This window comes from Nannobrachium achirus (assembly GCF_963921795.1).
Source record: "Nannobrachium achirus genome assembly, chromosome: 6".
In the NCBI taxonomy this organism is placed as follows: Eukaryota; Metazoa; Chordata; class Actinopteri; order Myctophiformes; family Myctophidae; genus Nannobrachium; species Nannobrachium achirus.
Window position 1 is genome coordinate 11675544 of NC_137815.1, and position 23447 is coordinate 11698990.

Consider the following 23447-nt stretch of genomic DNA (forward strand, 5'->3'; position numbering starts at 1 on the left):
CGTTCGGGCGCCGCTTCTCTATCGCTCCTTTCCCTGCTTCGCCGCACGTAAACGAATGGAATTGATCTCCCCTCCGCCTCGCCAAAGTAAGATCGCCGACCTCTGCAGGATGAATATGTACGCTGTGTCGAGCACTCCAGTACGTGTTGTTATCATGTGGGCTTTGTTTTTTTAAAACATGTTTGTAAATAAATGGCTTATTTCTTCGGCGCTACCTCTGTTCAGAGGGTTCTGCCGCGGCTTGCAACGTGTTAAGGACCCCTCTTTGAGAACCACTGTCATATTTGACAAATAATTGTTTTCAATGTGTGTAGGCTACTGTTGCTGTCATCGTTCCATTTGATTTTTGTTTTTGTGCTTTTGTTGACCAAAGCTCTTGAAACCTTTCTCTGCTGTGCTATACAACACAACAAAGCGGTGTGTGCGGTTAGTTAGTATGATAATCCCAGCAAGAGCCAACTGGCGGCCCGGGGACAACATGCGGCCCCCACCTTCACTTAATGTGGCCCGCAGGTTCATATCGGAATACTGATATATTATTGATTCCAAACATGGCCTACTTTAATTCCGTCAGTCTATATTAGTAGCTTATTGTGTAGTATAGTAGTATTAAAATGTATTTTTTTTATGTCGAATGTATTTGTATTTAGGTTCATAAAGTTAACATGAGTATATAATTAAATGTGTTTGAAATTAAATCAAAATGTTACATTTCAGGATTCCAATAAAGAAATAACAAAAAATAATTTAGGATTCCAATTCAAAAGAAGCAAAAATAGCCGATCTACAAGCTCAAAACGCATCGCAGCACTCTATATAAATCTGTTAATGTCCCAACTGAATGCACTGAGATCAGACGTTGTTCCCCCCGTTACTGTATATACAGCATATCTGTATGAACGCACAATGGTGGTTCTGCGTGGTTAAGTCGCACTTCCTGATTTACCTGTTGTCGTAATCCCATTTTAGTTCATTTTGTAATAACAATTAAGTTTCATCTTCAAAACAATTAATTAAGTTATAATGAATTGCTTTTTTATAGCGCTCAAATCGCTTTACAACGGTTCATTCATTCATTGGGAGGTGAAGCAGCGAACAGTCGTCGAAGACCCATGGATCATTGGCCAATCTGCTCTACCTCCTGAACTACATGTTTGGGTTGTTCACGATCAAGTTTTCTTTGTTTTGGCTGTTGACACACCCTGACGTTGTTAAATAATACCCTTAGAAAAATGCTTTGTGGCTTGTGTGGTCCTTCAGATCTGATCTGAAGAGGGGAGTCCCAATCAAAGAAATGCTACAAGATTCAATACAAGAGAATTTATTCAAAAGATAGCTGTACTTCTGTAATACATCTTGAAGCTATGACTGGAGTGTAACATATGAAAGGAGCATATAAAATAATTAGCAAAAACCAAAGCTGTAAAACTATGCAGTAAAAGATACCATCATACAACACTAAATTAATGTACTTTACAGATGACTTGTCCAGTGGTTCACAAACTGTTTAGCATGAAAACCAAAAGAGAAATCCCCACGTACCCAAACGTGAAAATAGCCAATTCCATTTTCAGCACTTGCATCGATTATTTTTTACGGAATTAAATTACCTTTTCTTTTTTCTTTTACATTCAAATTCCATTCCATTTTAATTTCTGAAATGTTGGGATTTTCTTTTTACTTTTACTATCAAAATCCTTCCAAATAACTGTTGTAGTAAATGGAACAAAGGACCCATAATAATGGGTCCGTGACCCAGAAATGGGCCCCAACCCACAGTTTGGGAAACACTGGACCGTCTGGTTTTCATCACTGCCCTCACAGGGCTGAAGTGAATTGTAACAGTAATTGTAATGAAGAAATGGTAACAACAGTAACAAAAAAAACTGTAACATCAACAGTAGCAAACAAAATGTAACATCATAAACCTAGTGTAGTCTACTGGTAGGGTACAGCTGACCCAATGGCCTTTTACAGCGGTTGGATAATGGTCTCTTTTCCTGTTAATAAAACAAAAATAAACTGTTTGCATAATGCCATATCGTTACCGTCGGACAGAAAGCTTGTATCTCCATATTTTCTCTCAAATTAACACCACATTTGGTCATACTGTACAGTCACAATAAAGAAATAGATGGCTATTTTTGCTATATAAAAGAAAAAAGGTTAAAGAATATGTAACTTTGGTAGAGTACACTACTGTATATAACTTAAATTCTTTAAGTCTGTGTTTTATAACAAACGCTTGTGACTAAATAATAACTACAAAAGTCCTTATTTCCCCATTTCCTGAATTGTAACAATTTTGGAAGCCCTACAGTGATGATGAGAGAACAACAAGGTGGGTTAGGTCCCCCTTCTAGAAGCCCACCTGGTAGTTCACAGGCCTGCGTCAGGCCTTCTAGAACAGCGGTTCTCAACCTGTGGGTCGGGACCAGGGGGGGTCCCCAAGTTAAATTGGGGGGTCCCCAGATGATTAACTTAATGTGAACCATTGTTTTCTCACTCAACAGTGAACGAACCAACATAAGGTTGAAGTGTATAGAGGGTTTATGCACATTTCTTAAGTGACAAAAAAAAACCTTTACCTCTAAAATGACAAATTAAACATTGGCCAAATTGTCAAATTGTCAGTGAAAGAAGCCTCGCAACACGAGGCGTTGTGAGCATGTAGATCTGCTATGTAGAACCGTGTTATACAAAGTGTGATTCTTAGTGCTCGTCAGGGTGGGGGAGTCCCCAGTTAAAATATGATTCTTTTGGGGGTCGCGGCCTGAAAAGGTTGAGAACCAAGGTTCTAGAAGCCCACCAGGTAGCTGCGGGCCTGCGTCAGGCGCTTGAGGCGGCTCTGCAGAGAGGCTCTCCTGCTGGCGATGTCGATGTCTTCCTTTAGCAGGACCTCCACGTTCTCCTTGTCCTGCAACATCTGCAGCATCTGCATCTGCAGCTGAGAGGCGCACTCCTGCAGCATGAAGTAGAGGATCACCATGGGGATCTGGTCCGACAGGCGCTGCCTGGCAATCTGGAGGGAGCAGACCAGAGGACAAGCGGACAGTGAGTGACGATGTGCACCTTATCGATCCTGCTCTTTGAGCCGAGCTTTTATCGAGCCCGCTATATTGAGCGTTTTTCTAATATTTTGTGGAAAAACTGGTAGAACTGGTATATTTTTTTTATTGGCCAGTTGTGACCGTGAATTTGTGGCTGACCACCATCTATGAAGATGACAATAATTGACAAAAGTAACAAATATTAACATTAAATATCATTAAAACAATCATTCATCAGTGTGCAATAAGTGTTAAATGGATTTATATTATGAATAGTACTGTAATCATTTCTTGATCGCCTCTTGTCTTGATTGTTTAAACATGACGCCATGGGCCGCTATGCTCGATAACAAGCTTGATAAGCCCAAAGCTTATTGATACCCGGGTACTCAATACATCTGTTATCGAGTTTGTAGCGGGCCCTTGTTTTGAGCTCCATCCCTAGTGATGATCAGACCTGTAACACTCCAGTGCATTATGGGGTGCTCTCTGATTTGTTTAATAACTTAAAACTTACGTTAAAATAAGACTTGAGGTGCAACATCATCTCCTGCAGTGTGGCATGCTTATCTGAGGAGTAAATGGTGGTCCTTCTCTCGAATCTCTCAAGGTTGACATCATCCTCATCCTGGATGACCACCTCCCCCTCCTTCTTCATTTGGATCAGACTTTGACTGTAGGTTCTGTCCTGTGTGTAAACGATCATCTCCATCTTGAACTGGGTCCTGATGGTGGACTCTGCAGCGGTCTGCCTCTCCTGCTTGATGGCCTCAATCTTTGTCTGGAAAACAAACCAACTTTAAGGGATTCTGTTCACATAGGATACAGGGGGAAAACAATGCCAAAAACTGTGAAACTATAACAGGGGTGGGCGACTTTGATGATTGCGAGGGCCACTATATTTCCACCTTCACTCCAGGGGGCCACATTGCATATTGCTACGTTCTACTTTGTCATTCTAGTATCTTATACAAAAGAAGCAAAAATAGCAGATCTACAAGCTCAAAACGCATCGCACTGCGATGCTTTTGAGCTTGTAGATTGGCTATTTTTGCTTCTTTTGAATTGGATTCCTGAATACTTTTTTTTGTTATTTTGTAATTGGAATCCTGAAATCTAACATTTTGATTTAATTTCCAACGCATTTAATGATATACTTATGTTAACTTTATGAACTTAAATACAAATACATTGGACATAATAAAAAAAAACAACAACAAAAAAAAAACATTTTAATACCAGTCATTAAGCTACTAAGATAGACTGACGGAATTAAAGCATACCCAGGGGGCAAACCAGTCTTTTTTTAGGAAACCTGCATTTGCCCCGACATAAAAAGTTGTCCACCAGAAATATTATCTATGACCCAGTAGGATCACAACCTATATGGACAACCCGGTCAATTTGTACAACAAAGTCCAATATGGCCGCCTCAATATTAGCCCCTATTAGTTTTAATGGGGGGGTGAATAGGGCAAAATTTTAAACTGAGGGATATTTCCACGAAACTTCACAGGTTGATCAATGGTATACATATGAACATTTTTTGTATTGCAAGTTTCCATGAAATCCAATATGGCCGCCACAATATGGCCGCCATAATGTAAGGACCCAGAAAATAGGTTTTGCCTCTAACTTCTGAACCAGATGAGCTAGAAACGCAAACTTGGTGTCTATTTCATGGTGTCTGACCATGGGAGACTCAATGGAATAGCTAATTTTATTATTGGGTGTGTCTGGACCTTTATTGTGCATATTTGCAAGATGGTGGATTCCCAAAATAGAGCTTTAACATAATTTCTACCATGAGTGTTGACTGCTTTTGCAAATACAATGGATATGAATCCATTTGCTAAGATTTATGGCACAGAAGGGACTTATACCTGTATTATTCTTGAGTTTGCATGTTGTCAAAATGGCTGTAAACGAGATATTATATTTCCTGTCCGATTCTACTGTATGTAGTTGTAGCAATGACTTCAGATAAAATCAGAGACCAAAACAATGTATCTTAGAAATTATTTTTTTATTAAAAAAAAATAAAAAAAGAGAGAGATTATCTCAATGAAATGAATGCAACTGCCTTTTTGGGTCTTTCACACATAGACATGCACATGCTTTCCAACAACTTCAGCTTCAGGGAAATTATAATGAACACATGATTAAAACAGGCTGCATTATAATGCAAATAATTGCTAGTCACTATCACTGTCATGTGTACCTATCCTGCAGCATCTTGTCTCCAGTCCTTGGCAACGACACCCCAAGTAGCATGCAATTCCCTTCTTCGCACATGAACAGCTTTTCTGGCAGCCTTTGATACAGCTACATGATATTGCCTTGTCCATTGATATAGGCCAGGCTGGCTCTGTAGATGGACAGGGGACTGCCTTCCCATGGCGGCAGCATGATATAGGCATCTATATCATGCTGCCACCCACCTCCTAGACCTTCCAGAGCTGTGGGTGAGAACAGAGCAGGATGCATATCTTCCTATCCATCACATGGTCTCAGCCCTTGGACTCGCACAGTGTCGTGCCCTGCCCTTTATTCACAGCCTGAGTGGCAGAGATACCACCAGCTATCCCTTTTTCACTGGAAAGAAGGCATGGTTCAAGACCAGCATGGGTCTAGATCTCCCTGCACTTCAGGAGTTTGGTGAAAATTCCTCTTATTCCCTCTCAGAGGATGTCAAGAATCAGGCTAGAGACCTCACAATAGCTGTATATGCATCAAAAGCTGACCATTCGGAGGACTTTGACCTGGCAAAGCTGAGAGTGTACAAGTTCCTAAATAACCGATCAACCCTGTTGAAGCTGCTGCCACCTACAGAAAATGCCTTTGGCCTGCACCTGAAAAGAGCTGCTCTTGCAGCCATAATAGATAAAACTGCACACATCGCGAAGCCAGACATCCCTTGCTTCACTGAATATGGATGGTCTCTCAGTGATGGGAAGGCAGTCCCCTGTACATCTACAGAGCCAGCCTGGCCTATATCAATGGACAAGGCAATATCATGTAGCTGTATCAAAGGCTGCCAGAAAAACTGTTCATGTGCCATCCATCCATCCATCCATCTTCAACCGCTTATCCGGAATCGGGTCGCGGGGGTAACAGTTCCAACTGAGACTTCCAGATTTCCTTATCCTGCGCAACTTCCTCCACTCCCTCTGGGAGTATACCGAGGCGTTCCCAGGCCAGTCTGGAGATATAATCCTTCCATCTGGTCTTAGGTCTGCCACGGGGTCTCCTCCCAGTGGGACGTGCATCGAGGACCTTCCTAGGAAGGCGCTCGGGGGGCATCCGTACTAGATGCCCGAACCACCTAAGCTGACTCCTTTCCAAGTGAAGGAGCAGCGGTTCTACTCCAAGTCTCTCTCGGGTGATTGAACTTCATGTGCGAAGAAGGGAATTGCATGCTACTTGGGGTGTCGTTGCCAAGGACTGGAGACAAGATGCAGCAGGATAGGTACACATGACAGTGATAGTGACTAGCAATTATTTGCATTATAATGCAGCCTGTTTTAATCATGTGTTCATTATAATTTCCCTGAAGCTGAAGTTGTTGGAAAGCATGTGCATGTCTATGTGTGAAAGACCCAAAAAGGCAGTTGCATTCATTTCATTGAGATAATCTCTCTCTTTCTTTCTTTATACAGTAGAATCGGACAGGAAATATAATATCTCGTTTACAGCCATTTTGACAACATGCAAACTCGAGAATAATACAGGTATTTTAATACAGTCCCTTCTGTGCCATAAATCTTAGCAAATGGATTCATATTGCTTGTATTTGCAAAAGCAGTCAACAATCATGGTAGAAATTATGTTAAAGCTCTATTTTGGGAGTCCACCATCTTGCAAATATGCACAATAAAGGTCCAGACACACCCAATAATAAAATTAGTTATTCCATTGAGTCTCCCATGGTCAGACACCATGAAATAGACACCAAGTTTGCGTTTCTAGCTCATCTGGTTCAGAAGTTAGAGGCAAAACCTATTTTCTGGGTCCTTACATTATGGCGGCCATATTGTGGCGGCCATATTGGATTTCATGGAAACTTGCAATACAAAAAAATTTCATATGTATACCATTGATCAACCTGTCAAGTTTCGTGGAAATATCCCTCAGTTTAAAATTTTGCCCTATTCACCCCCCATTAAAACTAATAGGGGCTAATATTGAGGCGGCCATATTGGACTTTGTTGTACAAATTGACCGGGTTGTCCATATAGGTTGTGATCATATTGGGTCATAGATAATATTTCTGGTGGACAACTTTTTATGTCGGGGCAAATGCAGCACACCTTCCTTTGCCCCCTGGGTATCCAGTCTAGCTTGCTCACCCATCACACCCACACATTGATTATTACTGGAGCCTGGCAGGCTCAATATGGGACAGGGTCTCAATTTGTGGGACGCATGAAACGTCATGGAAATGTGGGACTGTCCCACGCAAAGGTGGGACTGTCCCACGCAACTGCCAGGCGACAGCACTAGCAACTGCCACCGTGCCACCCCTGACTAAAGTTTTCAAATGATTGTAGTGGAGGAAAAGTAGGCTACAATAGGCTATTTGCCTTTGAGATGTAGTGGAGTACTAGAAGTAAATGTAATGAAAATTGGATATAGGCCTACTTGAGTAGGTAAAAATACCTTACACTTGTAGCCTACTTTACATAAGTACAGTACAGTACTTGTAAGTAGGCCTAGCCTTCTTTACACCACTGTTAAGCACTTATTAATGTATGACACATGTTAACCTGTTGTTGGATAGGAGCATAGATCTGCTACTACATTGTTTATCTGATAGATAATTAGCCTATATAGGATAAAGGGCATCGCTGAATTAAAACTGGTGCAGTGGGGAATGATTATTTTATAGTCTGATGTAGACAAGGTTTACAATCTGTTCTTGATTTGTCTGTGATATTTGGAAGAAACAGAATAGTTTTAGCTTTCTTTTCTTCAGGTCGTTTGCCATGACAAGACATGAAACTTAAGTTTTAATGAAACTGCTGTATCATTCATCTCTGATTCCAGAGAAACGAAATTGAAACTTAAAGCATGCTACACATAAGAATCCGGTGGGTGGCACCTGCTATCCTGCCAGCTGCATCCAGTGTGGGCTACTTAAACGGCGTGTAATCTACTGAGTGGTCCACTGCACATCGTGATATTTAAGAGTAGAGGTCTAATGATACTATAGCTTAGCTGCCTATCGTCATTCTTGAAACCAATAAACCGTCATCATGAATATCCTAAACGAACACTTTGAGGAGAAGGTGCGTCCCTGCATAGACCTCATTGATTCTCTTCGCTCCCTGGGTGTGGAGAAAGACCTGGCGCTTCCAGCTATCGCCGTGATCGGAGACCAAAGCTCGGGGAAGAGTTCTGTGTTGGAGGCGCTGTCCGGGGTGGCTCTGCCAAGAGGAAGCGGTAAATAAATGACCCCTCTTTCAATCTTTGAAAGTTTGAATACGCTTCAAATTGCAGCTAGGCATGGATCACGACGTGGATGAACTTTAGCCTGGTGTTTGCACTTTTTACCTTTTTGGTCCGTACATCTACATAAACGTTCAGATTTCAAATAAAAGTGCTTAACCCATGGCGTCGGACGTTACAAACATGTACGGGTCCTCAGAAGTACCCGTATCTGTCGTATTGACCAATAAAAAAACATTTGAATCTGATCCGTGGCCATTTACTCCATATTTTCGACCGCATGACCCTATTGGTTGGGGTGTGTATTGCACCCAGATACATTATGAGAAAATGGCCACTGATCGGATTAAAATGCTTTTTATTGAACAATACTGAAGATACGGGTACTTCTAAGGGCCCGTACATAATTGTACTATCTGTGGCCATGGGGTAGCCTAAGCACTTTATATTTGCAATCTGAACGTTTGTGTAGATGTACGGGCTTTGCATACAAATACACCTTTAGTTTTATGAAACAATATCACTAAACACTGTACGAGCCTATGCACAGCCTGAGCCTGATAGGCGTTTCTTCCTCAGTGATTTCTATTAAGTGCTTTATTTATTACTGCACTTGATTTTCTATAATAAACTATGCATGCTTATTGCTGCTTTTGTAAAACAGCCTTTTTTGCAAATGTCATGTTTTTGTTCTGTTTAATTATTATTATAATTTTTCTTCACGTTTATGTAAAGCATGTGACCTTTTTCCCAACTCTTAACTACTTCCCATTAAGGTATTGTGACAAGATGTCCTCTTGAGCTGAAGATGAAGAGAGGGAGAGATGGAGAGAAGTGGTATGGAAAGATAAGTTACCAGGACCATGAGCAAGAGATAGAAGACCCCACAGATGTGGAAAATAAAATCCGTGAAGGTGAGCTCACTTTGGATTGAGATTGATGAATACATTTTAAGATCCACCAAGAGATAATAATTCAATGTATAAAATATGTATTTAACCTGTGAAAACCTTATAGTAAAAACTCAAAGTCCAAGGACATTTTACAGATGTGGTAGAATTTGTGTCTATACTAAAATTATGCATAACCAAATATAAAACATAGTTATCAGGGATGTTCCCTTCCCTTCCTTTTTCATTGTTCTTTGAGGTAGTTCACTTCTCCCATAGACAAGCGAGAATTGAGCACCCCCCTTACCTTACCCTCACCACCTTGTTTCCCCTAGCCTGTACATAGTGTTTTTATAACTGCAATATTATTTTATGTTTTCTTTGCTTGCTATTCATTGTGTCCATGAATTAAATACTGAGGGCTTTCAACGTAAAAAAGTCTTATTTGGGATGTTCCTTTTAGGCAGGGGGTTTTAACTGTACTTGTACTGTACTACATTTCAATTGTACTGACTATACTTGCACCGTTCTCCATTTTTGTCTAATAAAAGAATCAATCAATCAATCTTCTTAATATCTCCATTAGCCCAGGATAGGGATGGGACGATAAGCGATATTATCGTTTATCGTGATAAAAAACACTCATGATAATCGTATTGTGGAGATTTAATTTATCGTGATATCGTCCTCCGTCATGCACTGGGATCAATTCACCTTTTATGTGCCGAGCTGCATATCCAGTACCAACCCTCTAGAATTGGTAAAAGGTACTTATAATATACGTACTTGATAGTCTTTCTCTTTTTTCACTCTCTATCAAATGTCTTTGCCAAAAAAATAGCAGATCTACAAGCTCACAATGTGTCGCAACGCGACACATTGTGAGCTTGTAGATCGGCAATTTTTTGGCAAATGTTCCGCCCCCAGGATAATGGGTTTTGATTATCGAGATAATATCGTAAATCACGATTTCTTTTGTCACAATAATCGTGATATGACATTTTCATATCGTCCCATCCCTAGCCCAGGATGAGCTAGCGGGAGTTGGAGTGGGGATCAGCGAGGATCTCATCAGCCTAGAGATCGTCTCTCCTGACGTTCCAGACCTCACGCTCATAGACCTGCCTGGCATCGCCAGGGTGGCCGTGAAGGGACAGCCTGAGAACATTGGGGACCAGGTAGACTACTAGGCAGTGATGTCATTACGTGCGCATCCCGCATCAAAAACTCATTCAAGTCGCCCAGGGACTCATTCATGTCATGGTCCTGGGGTCGCGGGGATGCGCCTCCATTGGAGTCCATGTTAAAATACGGTGTCGCGGTAAAAGAAAAACATTTTAAAATTCCACAGACACCACCATTGTTCATGGGTGAAAGCATCCTACTTTACCCTACGTTAACACAAATAAAATCCACGTAGAAAGTCTTAAACAGGCGATAGAAACGTCAATGTTTTGATTCCACCGACGTCCGATGCCATTTTGCGCGCCCAAATTCATTAGGGGCACATGTTTTAGTAGTTTTAGTAGTTCTAAGTTCAAACATTAGCCAAATTGTAAAATAAATATAAGAAATAGGCAAACATTTTGAAAATAGCCGATCTACAAGCTCACAGCGCTCGAAAACATTGTATTGAGGACTCATAAAACCTTTCTGGGACCCATTTGAATGACCACCTGTGGGTCCCGGGACCCATTACATTGAAAACCTAGTAACATCACTGACTAGGGTATTCACGAATAGTGATTTTTAGTATTCTAATTATTCGACCTCAAAGTATTCGAATAGTCGAATACGATCTACATGCTATTTTCACAATATTTATCAGTGGAACCGAGTCACATTAAATGTAATACCTATAATTCCAAGGGCTTGTCCCCAGTTCAAATATGTTTATTGTGGGGGTCACGGCCTAAAAAGGTTTGAGAACCCCTGGTATAGAGCATTAATAAATTCATCCACCAGGGGCATTGACAACTCATTCTTATGACTTCCTATCTAGCCAAGCTTTATAAACTGTAGTAGAGAATACAATAAAAGAATAAAAACAAGAAAATATTCTACTTCGGTGAACAACATCGAATAGTGACTTTGATATTTGAATATTCGAATAGTTGGTGAATGCCCTACCAGGTACACCACTGCAGCTCAGCTCAGCTGCTACATTAGGGCTGGGCAATTAACCGAAAACACATTGAAACCGATATTTAGAACCAATAAGCGATTTTATCTTGCTCATGTAATCGATTAAACGAGAAGCAGGCTTCTGGGGGACCCCGATCAACAAATTATGTGTCGCTTTATAGCAGAGGTCTTCAACAGGGGGTCTGGGACCCCTAGGGGGTCCTCAGAGTTACTACAGGGGGGCTGCCACATTTCGTGTGATATGATCATGTTTTTACATTCAGTGGAACATTAGCCAAAAATAGCAGATCTACAAGCTCACAACGCCTCACGCTGCGAGGTGTTGTGAGCTTGTTGATCGGCTATTTCTGGCAAAGAGGTTTGGTGTAGAGGGAAAAGAAGAACAGACCAAGCATTACACTGATGACAGTGCTGTCAAACAAGTCTAAGAAATATATGAACAATTTTAATCTGCAACACAATTGTATAAAATATAGACTATAACGGGGGTCCCTGCTTCATCTCTCTCTCAGCAAAGGGGTCCTTGGCCTGAAAACGTTGAAGACCCCTGGTTTATAGGGTTTAAGTGGTTTAGAAGGTAATTTATTATAAATAGTGTATTATAGAATTAGAAAGGTTATAGGAGCATTTCACACATTGTCAACCTTATCTTTATAGACATTTCAACATTTCTGTGAGTGTTTAGAAAAGTGACAATTGAACTGTGGACAGTTCCGAAACCTGTCTACCAGTGACATCATCGATGGGGATTCCAAGCTAATAGAAACTATACAGCATTTATCTTCCTGGAAAGTTAGCACACTGAAATAGAAGCCATTCTTCTTACATTAGTACAACATAAAAAGTTATAAATCTTGATGATGTCGTCACTGGAAGGATTCTGGACTGTCCACAGCACTCCTCTGAGACACAGGGTGTGCAGACAGAAATGTGCCATAATATAATAAGCATTACTGGGGACCAATTATATAAAGATATGTTGAAAATGTTGTCCTTTCGATCAAAGCAAATACAAATACAAAGACAGCCAGGTTTATGAAAATGACACACAGGATTTTTTTCCCTATTTTTTTTAGATAAAGAGACTGATAAGGACGTTCATCAAAAAACAAGAAACCATTAACTTGGTAGTTGTTCCGTGCAACGTGGACATAGCAACGACCGAGGCGTTGCAGATGGCAAAGGAAGTAGACCCTGAAGGCCAAAGAACTTTAGGTAAATAACAAATAGGTGTTGCTTGCTCAAATGTGATTAAAATGCCCTTTTTGGGTTTTAGGAAACACACTACACTAGACACTTGGTTCTCTAGTAAGAACAGGCCTCTCTCTCTCCCTTACTCTCTGGGTATGCAGGCATCCTCACCAAACCTGACTTGGTTGACAAAGGCACAGAGGAGACAGTGGTGGACATTGTTCACAACGAGGTCTTCCCCTTGACGAAGGGCTACATGATCGTCAGGTGACTGCGCTGATTCTCTCTTTGCACCATAATGTGTACCATAATGTACATACCTGCTGATATGCACCTTGCGTCTAACCTCATGTGCATACTGTACGAGCTGGATTGTGCTATATGTATAATATCACAGATGTAATGATGATATCGTCGTTGTCGGGTGAAAACCTTGTATGTCCAAAACCGTTTGTTTATCATTTTTAAAATTATGTAAACTAGTGAAAACAGCCGATCTAAAAGCACACAACGCCTCACACCGCGAGGCATTGTGTGCTTGTAGATCAGCTGTTTTCACTACTTTTGTGCGATCGGCCTTGTATGATGAAGCAGTGCTTTACTTAAATTAACAAATTTGAAACTTGGAGATACGAGGTGTCTGCCCGACAGTGACGATATATTAATATCTACATTAATATTATATTTCTCCTCAACGTTTTCTTTTTGGATCTCCATGCCCCCTGCCACACACTCCATCCTATTTTTCTTTCTCTTTCTAAATAAGTGCAATAACAAAAACAGGTTTTTTCACCCGTTTCTTTACATCTGTAAACCATGTGATGTGTCTATAAAGTCAGTTATCTGATTGTGATTCAGGTGTCGGGGTCAAAAAGAAATCACAGACAAAGTGTCCCTGAAGGAGGCCTCGGAGAGAGAGATGGACTTTTTCAAAGAACACGCGCACTTCCGGTAAATGCCTTTCTATTTAGTCCAATGTTTAGTTCCAATGTTTCCAATGTAGTTATGTTGTCACAAGCTCTTCATAATACTTTTAATTGGTTCAATATTGATCAAACCCACAGACACTTTCGCTTATTTATTTGTATTATTTGATAGCAAATACTTGTGTACTTGTAGATCAGCTATTCTTGCTACTTTTGTTTTACACTGGGGATGTAGTAGTAGGGCATTCATTTACAAAAGAAAAGGTCATGTGATTGTCTTGCTGTACAGTTTGTAGTACCGTATGTGACCAGTAACTTCCCCATTGTTTCTTTCTACAGCTGTCTTTATGAGGAGGGCCATGCCACCGTTCCTAAACTGGCCGAGAAACTCACTCTGGAACTCGTGAATCATATTCAAGTGAATACCTTCTTATTAATTCCCTGCAACGTTTTGATAAATAGACGAATAATCACAGCATACTGTGTACGTACACATTAACTTGCATAATGTATTTAGGTCTTGGAAGCCTGACCGTTGCTCTTCCTCTTTGCTGTTGTCTCAGAAATCCCTGCCTCGACTCGAGGAGCAAATAGAGGAGAAGTTGGCACAAACCGACGCAGAGCTGGAGAGATGTGGCACCGGACCCCCATCTGACCCTGCAGAGAGGCTTGCCTTCCTCATCAATGTGAGTCCCTTCATGTGACACAACCCTGATAGTTGTAGAAAAAACATAAGCCACTAACTCCGATAACTCCACAGCTGCAGGATGGGATGTAATGGCGGCACCTGTGAATACACATGGACAAACCTACAGCATCATAGAACTGACCTGTCGAATAAAGTGCTTTAGTAAACATACAAACCGCTCCCAAATACACTCTTACAGAATCATAACATTCAGAATATAATATAACAAGGGTATGCTTAAGGCACAGAATGTAGCAAACAAACATGAAAGTTAACCAGTGATGGAGCCAAAATAAACATTCAGAAATGTCAGTAACTCAGTAATCATGGCAAATTAATACGGTATAAATCTATGGACAAAATAATGCACACTGGCACTGCAGTGCAAATGTAAAGTTTGTAGTGAGGTGAACTTGACTGGATTTCACCGCTCGTGTTAGTACTGGAATGAATGAATGACCCTTAATGCATTTGACTTAAGGTGGCAGGTGCATATTACTCAGAACACAGTTCTTATGGTGGTACATAATTAGGCAAATGATAATCAACTTAATATTATCTTTGGAACCTTTCTAACACTGAACCTCCACTATCTCTCTGATCTGTAGCTCCTTCCACCTCAATATTCTTCATGTATCTGCAGGTCTAAAAAATGCCACGGAATTAAGATACATTATAAATTAGTATAAACAATTTAATTGGTAGAAAAAGATTAATAATTCATTGATAATAATAGAATAATAATTAAAGCTTTATGCATAGTCTATACACAAAATAAATTGGAACAAATATTTGTGACAATTATAATTCTTTTTATTTGTTTTCATTTGTTTTCCAGAAAGTGACAGCGTTCAGTCAGGACGCCGTCAATCTGACTAAGGGAGAGGAGCTAAAATGTGGCGAAGACCTCAATGTCTTCCCCATGCTCAGAAAAGAGTTTGAGAGTTGGCAGGAGCGCCTGGACCACTCGGGAGAGAACTGTGAGTGTCTTGGTGCTGTTTGGGTTTTGCCCACAAAGATCAAGACCCACGAACATAACATTTATTTAAATGCATGTCAATTCAGTTAAATTCAATTCAAAGGAGCTTTATTGGCATGAGAAAACATACGTTTACATTGCCAAAGCAAGTGTCACAAATACAAAATAAAAACAGTTGAAAATGGGGAACATCCCGGTATATACAGTTGGAGGGGGTACAGCATTGTATAAACAGAGCTATGTCGCATTGTGACATTTTACAGGGTATAAAGCTTTTCGAACAAATAGCAGCATTATTTCTTCTCAAAATGCATTTAAAGGTAGCAGCTCTGTTCCATACTGTATGTGCAGTGGGTCTAGATGTGAAGCCATGGTTTGTAGTCTTTGGGTGGTTGTGTTTCTAGCCTTCTTTTGTCGCAACAGTTCACAAATCTTGCTGCTGTGTTCGCACATTGTTGTATTTCTCCCAGTAGGTATGGGAGTTTTTCATCATTGGTCATGTTTTTAAACTCACTTCGGGTGTGTCAATGTGTTACTACAGTTAACGAGTGGATCGAGAGAGAGGTGGCTGAGTATGAACAGAAGTACCGTGGAAGAGAACTGCCCGGGTTCATCAACTTCAAAACCTTTGAGGTGATGGTGAAGGACCAGATCAAAAAGATGGAGGAACCAGCGGTCAAGAGGCTTAAGGATGTTGGAGGTACGTATATAATGAATACTCATAAAACCAGTTTACACTGTAGGACGTGGTCCTTCGCTAGTTCAACTGGACTCCTTGCACAATGCACATTAAAGGTGTATTCAGTGATAATGTAAGTGGCCGGGGATCATCTTGTCCCCACTGGCCTTACAGCGTGAGAATGTTTAGTTTTTTATAGATTTTTTACACCATTATAATGTTCTCGTTTTGATCATTAGACCCAATCACTGAATATTGGTAGGCCTAAGTCTCCAGCTTCAGGATATGTTTGATACTGATTTACTACGAGACTGTGGCATTTTATGAGTTCAGTAGTTTACAATCTAGGCATTTAGCAGACGCAATTTTGGTTCTCAAAACTTTTATTTTGACCATCATAACTAAACATCATAACATAACTACGGACATACTCTACCCTGATTGGTCGAGGACTGGCTGGCCACCTCTGAAAACCGAATGTAGCTATGCTCGTAACACAGGCCATGGTGGAAGTCCTTATATGGTCAGCACACATTCTAATGAGGAGAATGAATGGAAAATGTACCAATTATATTTTTATTTGAAGTACAATCACTGAATATACCTTTAATGTCAATCTGAAATGAATCAAGCAGACAAAAGAAAAGCTACAGTAAATGTTTGATGGCACAAGAAATAATATGTGTTTGTTTGATTTCTCTATTTCTGTGTTGGGAATTAAGAGCTGATCTGTTGTATTGTTGTTACCTCTAGATGCTGTTAGGAAGGTGTTCAACCAGCTGGCTCATGATAGCTTTGATGGATTTCCTCACCTCATGAAGACAGCCAAGGTAACCACTGCACTGAACAACAAACCAGATCATAATAAATTGTATTCTTTATGTTATAGTTCATACATGGGCAACTGGCGGCCCCGGGGCCACATGCGGCCCCCACCTTCACTTAATGCGGCCCACAGGTTAATACCAGAATACTAATATATTATTGATTTCAGCTGTTACAATACCAAACATGACCTGCTTTAATTCCGTCAGTCTATCTTAGTAGCTTAATGACTAGTATAGTAGTATTAAAATGTTTCATAAAGTTAACATAAGCAGAGATGGGCGAAAATACATTGAAAAGTATTTTGATACAAAATACAAATACTGGGTCAAAAAATGTATCAAAATACAAAATATAAATACAGGCCAGAGAAATGTATTTGAGATACAAATACGTATTTTGTATTTTGAAAATACATAAATACATTTAAAAAAATAGAATTTTATAGATTGATTGCAAGTATTACATTAATTGCCTGTCAGAATATCTAAGAATAAATTGACCATAATGCATTTCTGGTCCACGTTACACTGATAAAAACCTAGATGCGCGTGCAGGTCGGTACCAAATGAGCCAATGAAACCAGCGCTCCCCAAAACAACAGGTTTGGGGATTGTTGGGAATTGATTTGATACAGTCACCTATGCATTTAGTCTCAATGTTTGTAAACAAGAAACGGGTCTATACTATGGTGTTTGTCTTGAGCAGGCAGCCTAAATGTTTACCACTTTGTGTCAGTGTGTGAGAGCGCAGGCCAGAGTTACTGTTATCTTCGAAAGGAACTATGGCATGAGATTGAATGCACAATGCAAAACTGCTCTACCGGCCTTATAATAAAAACTACGCTCTGTCGAGGTGCCAACTTGCGTCTGGTGCAAAAGTAGGCCATGTATGGCCTACTTGTGCATCAGCAGAGCGCTCCGTGAGGTGTCTCACCACTGGCACCACTGGCGATGCCAGTGATATCACCCGGAATGCTGGTCCCTCATTGGCTGTTAATTATGACAGTGCCAGAAATGCTGGTCCCTGATTGGGCTACGGGCTTAAACACACACAGCTACCTACCTACTTACATAACGTACATATGCAGATGAACACAGTACTTGCACGCTCTGCTGGCACAAGTAATTCGTAATTGTAATCATAACGCATGTTACATTTGAAACAAATCCAAGTTAAGTGCCATGGCTGTATCACACACACACACACACACACACACACACACACCTTAGTCGGGGGCGTTAGGGAGATAACATGGCCATTTCGTGCTATATTAGTCTAAAAGCGCCACATTTTGCACAGATGTAGCCCAGGGCATGCTATAATGATTTAGCTAGGGCGCCAGAGTCGGCGACCTTCGGGGTCATGTTGGGCTCCCATCGACTTTCTATACAGGAGGAAAAAATACCCAGAAAAACTTTAAGTAGGATGTGAGAGGTCTAACTAGGGGGTTGTCATGATGCTGAATCCATTGCAAGCATTTGTTTTGCACAAATAAACATTCCTTGGGCTATAAATGCCCCCAGAAAATGATTTTTTTAGTGATGAAAAGTGATGAGTCATCACTTTTGTGATGACTCATGACTCATGAGTCATCACTTTTAACCGTTTTGTGGGCATTTTCTGGGGCCATTTATTTTTTTTGCCAAAAAAATGCTTGCAATGGATTCAGCATCATGGCAAACCCCTAGTTAGACCCCTCACATCCTACTTAAAGCAGATTTTTTTCTGGGTATTTTCCTCCTGTATAGAAAGTCGATGGGAGCCCAACTTGACTTGTCCGCTGTGGCGACCCCGAAGGTCGCCGACTCAGGCGCCCTTGCCAAATCATTAGAGCATGCCCTGGGCTACATCTGTGCAAAATGTGGTGCTTTTAGACTAATATAGCACAAAATATCCCTAACGCCCCCGACTACCTGAACTGCCACAAGAGTTTACCCTTGTGAATGTTTAAAATGTGTCCATTTGAGAATAAAATTACATTAAAATGTATTTTGTATTTCAAATACAGAAAATACTAGACCTGAAAGTATTTTGATACAAATTACATCCAAATTTTCCCATCGCAGCCAAATACAAATTACAAAATACAAAAAAGTATTTCAAATACGTATTTCAAATACATGTATTTCAAATACTGCCCATCTCTGAACATAAGTATATAATTAAATGTGAAATTAAATCAAAATGTTAGATTTCAGGATTCCAATAAAAAAAAATATATATATTCAGGAATCCAATTCAAAAGAAGCAAAAATAGCCGATCTACAAGCTCAAAACGCATCGCAGCGCGATGCGTTTTGAGCTTGTAGATCAGCTATTTTTGCTTCTTTTGTATAAGATACTAGAATGACAAAGTAGAACGTAGCAATATGCAATGTGGCCCTCTGGAGTGAAGGTGGAAACATAGTGGCCCTCGCCATCATCAAAGTTGCCCACCCCTGTTATAGTTTCACAGTTTTTGGCATTGTTTTCCCCCCTGAATCCTATGTGAACAGAATCCCTTAAAGTTGGTTTGTTTTCCAGACAAAGATTGAAGCCATCAAGCAGGAGAGGCAGACCGCTGCAGAGTCCACCATCAGGACCCAGTTCAAGATGGAGATGATCGTTTACACACAGGACAGAACCTACAGTCAAAGTCTGATCCAAATGAAGAAGGAGGGGGAGGTGGTCATCCAGGATGAGGATGATGTCAACCTTGAGAGATTCGAGAGAAGGACCACCATTTACTCCTCAGATAAGCATGCCACACTGCAGGAGATGATGTTGCACCTCAAGTCTTATTTTAACGTAAGTTTTAAGTTATTAAACAAATCAGAGAGCACCCCATAATGCACTGGAGTGTTACAGGTCTGATCATCACTAGGGATGGAGCTCAAAACAAGGGCCCGCTACAAACTCGATAACAGATGTATTGAGTACCCGGTATCAATAAGCTTTGGGCTTATCAAGCTTGTTATCGAGCATAGCGGCCCATGGCGTCATGTTTAAACAATCAAGACCAGAGGCGATCAAGAAATGATTACAGTACTATTCATAATATAAATCCATTTAACACTTAGTGCACACTAATGAATGATTGTTTTAATAATATTTAATGTTAATATTTGTTACTTTTGTCAATTATTGTCATCTTCATAGTTGGTGGTCAGCCACAAAGTCACGGTCACAACTGGCCAATAAAAAAAAGATACCAGTTCTTTTCAGAGTTTTTCCCCAAGATATTAGAAAACGCTCAATATAGCGGGCTCGATAAAAGCTCGGCTCAGTAAGCAGGATCGATAAGGTGCACATCGTCACTCACTGTCCGCTTGTCCTCTGGTCTGCACTCTCCAGATTGCCAGGCAGCGCCTGTCGGACCAGATCCCCATGGTGATCCTCTACTTCATGCTGCAGGAGTGCGCCTCTCAGCTGCAGATGCAGATGCTGCAGATGTTGCAGGACAAGGACAACGTGGAGGTCCTGCTCAAGGAAGACATCGACATCGCCAGCAGGAGAGCCTCTCTGCAGAGCCGCCTCAAGCGCCTGACGCAGGCCCGCAGCTACCTGGTGGGCTTCTAGAACCGTGGTTTTCAACCTTTTCAGGCCGCGAACCCCAAAATAATCATATTTTAACTGGGGACCCCCCCACCCTGACGAGCACTAACAGTCACACTTTGTATAACACGGTTCTACATAGCAGATCTACATGCACTACATCAACATGCTTGTGAGCATGTAGATCGGCTATTTTCCCAATTTCGTTCACTGACAATTTGACAATTTGGCCAATGTTTAATTTGTCATTTTAGAGGTATTAAAAAGGGTTTTTTTGTCACTTAAGAAATGTGCATAAACCCAACAATAAACCAACAAGTTACTGTTCAGTGTTCCCCCATCTTTGAATCTACTGACATGTCTTGTCCATTCCATGACTATTATTACAATATTTTCGCTCAATAGTTTATTTACATCCTTTTTTTTTTTTTTTTTAATTCGCTGTCAAATCAATCAACCTTATGTTGGTTTGTTCACTGTTGAGTGAGAAAACAATGTTTCACATTAAGATAATCATCTGGGGACCCCCCAATTTAATTTGGGGACCCCCCCTGGTCCCGACCCACAGGTTGAGAACCGCTGTTCTAGAAGGCCTGATGCAGGCCTGTGAACTACCAGGTGGGCTTCTAGAAGGAGGACCTAACCCACCTTGTTGTTCTCTCATCATCACTGTCGGGCTTCCAAAATTGTTACAATTCAGGAAATGGGGAAATAAGGACCTTTGGCTTTGTAGTTGTTATTTAGTCACACGCTTTTGTTATAAAACACAGACTTAAAGAATTTAAGTTATATACAGTCGTGTACTCTACCAAAGTTACATATCTTTAACCACTTTTATATATATATATATATATAGCAAAAAAGTGACTTTATTGTGACTGTATGACCAAATTGGGTGTTAGTTTGAGAGAAAATATGGAGATACAAGCTTTCTCCCCAACTGCAACAAATTATGACATCATGCATACAGTTTATTTTTGTTTTATTAACAGGAAAAGAGACCATTATCCAACCGCTGTAAAAGGCCATTAGGTCAGCTGCACCCTACCAGTAGACTACACTAGGTTTATGATGTTACATTTTGTTTGTTACTGTTGATGTTACAGTTTTTTTGTTACTGTTGTTACCATTTCTTCGTTACAATTGCTGTTACAATTCACTTCAGCCCTGTAAGGGCAGTGATGAAAACAAGACGGTCCAGTGTTTCCCAAACATTGGGTTGGGGACCATTTCTGGGTCACGGACCCATTATTATGGGTCCTATGTTCCATTTACTAACAGTTAATTGGAAGGATTTTGATAGTAAAAGTAAAAAGAAAATCCCAACATTTCAGAAATTAAAATGGAATGGAATTTGAATGTAAAAGAAAAAAGAAACGGTAATTTAATTGCGTTCAATAATCGATGCAAGTGCTGAAAATGGAATCGGCTATTTTCACTTTTGGGTACATGGGGATTTCTCTTTTGGTTTTCATGCTAAAAGGTTTGTGAACCACTGGACAAGTCATCTGTAAAGTACATTGATTTAGTGTTGTATGATGGTATCTTTTACTGCAAAGTGTTACAGCTTCAGTTTTTGGTAATTATTTTATATGCTCCTTTCATATGTTACACTCCAGTCATAGCTTCAAGATTTATTACAGATTAGTTTAAAGTCTTTTGAATAAATTCTTTGATTATTGAATCTTGTAGCATTTCTTTGTTCAAAAGTCAGAGAAACCATGGTGCAGCATCAGCATGACTGATTGGGACTCCCCTCATCAGATCTGAAGGACCACACAAGCCACAAAGCATTTTTCTAAGGGTTTTATTTAAAAACTTGTCAACAGCCAAAACAAAGAAAACTTGATCGTGAACAACCCAAACATGTAGTTCAGGAGGTAGAGCAGGTTGGCCAATGATCCATGGGTCTTCGACGACTGTTCGCCGCTTCACCTCCCAAAGAATGAATGAACCGTTGTAAAGCGATTTGAGCACTTTGGAAAAGCGCTATAAAAATGTGATTCATTATAACTTAATTAATTGTCTTGAAGATGAAACAAATTGTTATTACAAAATAAACAAAAATGGGATTACGGCAACAGGTAAATCAGGAAGTGCAACTTAACCATGCAGAACCACCATTGTGCGTTCATACAGATATGCTGTATATACAGTAACGGGGGGAACAACGTCTGATTTCAGTGCCTTCAGTTGGGACATTAACAGATTTATATAGAGTGCTTTTCCAGGTTCTAGGGGGAACAAATCTACTACAGTAGAGACTATCACATAGTCTTTAATAACCCTAGATCAGGGGTGGGCAACTTTGATGATGGAGAGGGCCACTATGGGGCTTTTAAGCCATGACATCATTTTGTAGTCAGACCTCAAAGCAGATTTATTGTCAATATGTGTCCCTCGCTATTTCAACAGATCCGAGACAAAAATAACGACTAAAGTATAATTCTACCACTTTCCTGTCAACAAGAAAGAGAAGACAAATTAGTAAATAGTAAAAAGATTCATGGGCGCTGGGGCCTTTTGGCCCCAAAAGTTCTCCTCTGCCTACAAAATGATGTCAGACTTAAGAGCCCCATATTTCCACCTTCACTCCAGAGGGCCACATTGCATATTGCTACTTCCTACTTTGTCATTCTAGTATCTCATACTAGCTCAAAATAGCCGATCTACAAGCTCAAAACGCATCGCGCTGCAATGCGTTTTGAGCTTGTAGATCGGCTATTTTTTCTTCTTTTGAATTGGAATCCTAGATTATTTTTTGTTATTTTTTTATTGGAATCCTGAAATGTAACATTTTGATTTAATTTCAAACACATTTAATGATATACTCATGTTAACTTTATGAACCTAAATACAAATACATTCGACATAAAAAAATACATTTTAATACTACTATACTAGACAATAATAAGCTACTGTTATGGATTTCTATAATTATTGCATAAAAATATACTTGAGAAAAGAGAGGTTCGAGCAGTGTTCAAACACAATCAATATTTAATCATCAAAGGAGCTCCTGAGCAGACAGCAACTACACTCAATGGGCATAGCAACTCTCCACTCCCTAGCACAGGTTATACACACCC

At 40.2% G+C, this 23447-nt stretch overlaps 1 protein-coding gene across 1 annotated transcript; it reads left to right on the plus strand.

The window, feature by feature from the left end:
- Positions 1 to 8305: 8305 nt before the first annotated feature.
- Positions 8306 to 20382, plus strand: LOC308286749 (interferon-induced GTP-binding protein Mx3-like; the record flags this gene model as incomplete). The annotated part of the gene is made up of 13 exons (XM_080727871.1): positions 8306 to 8492; positions 9275 to 9412; positions 10412 to 10566; positions 12610 to 12748; positions 12886 to 12991; positions 13583 to 13675; positions 13990 to 14068; positions 14214 to 14336; positions 15177 to 15318; positions 15859 to 16017; positions 16750 to 16826; positions 19348 to 19611; positions 20158 to 20382. 13 exons carry the CDS (start codon positions 8306 to 8308, stop codon positions 20380 to 20382), a joined length of 1887 nt encoding a protein of 628 aa, XP_080583997.1.
- Between the last annotated feature and the right edge of the window lie 3065 nt (positions 20383 to 23447).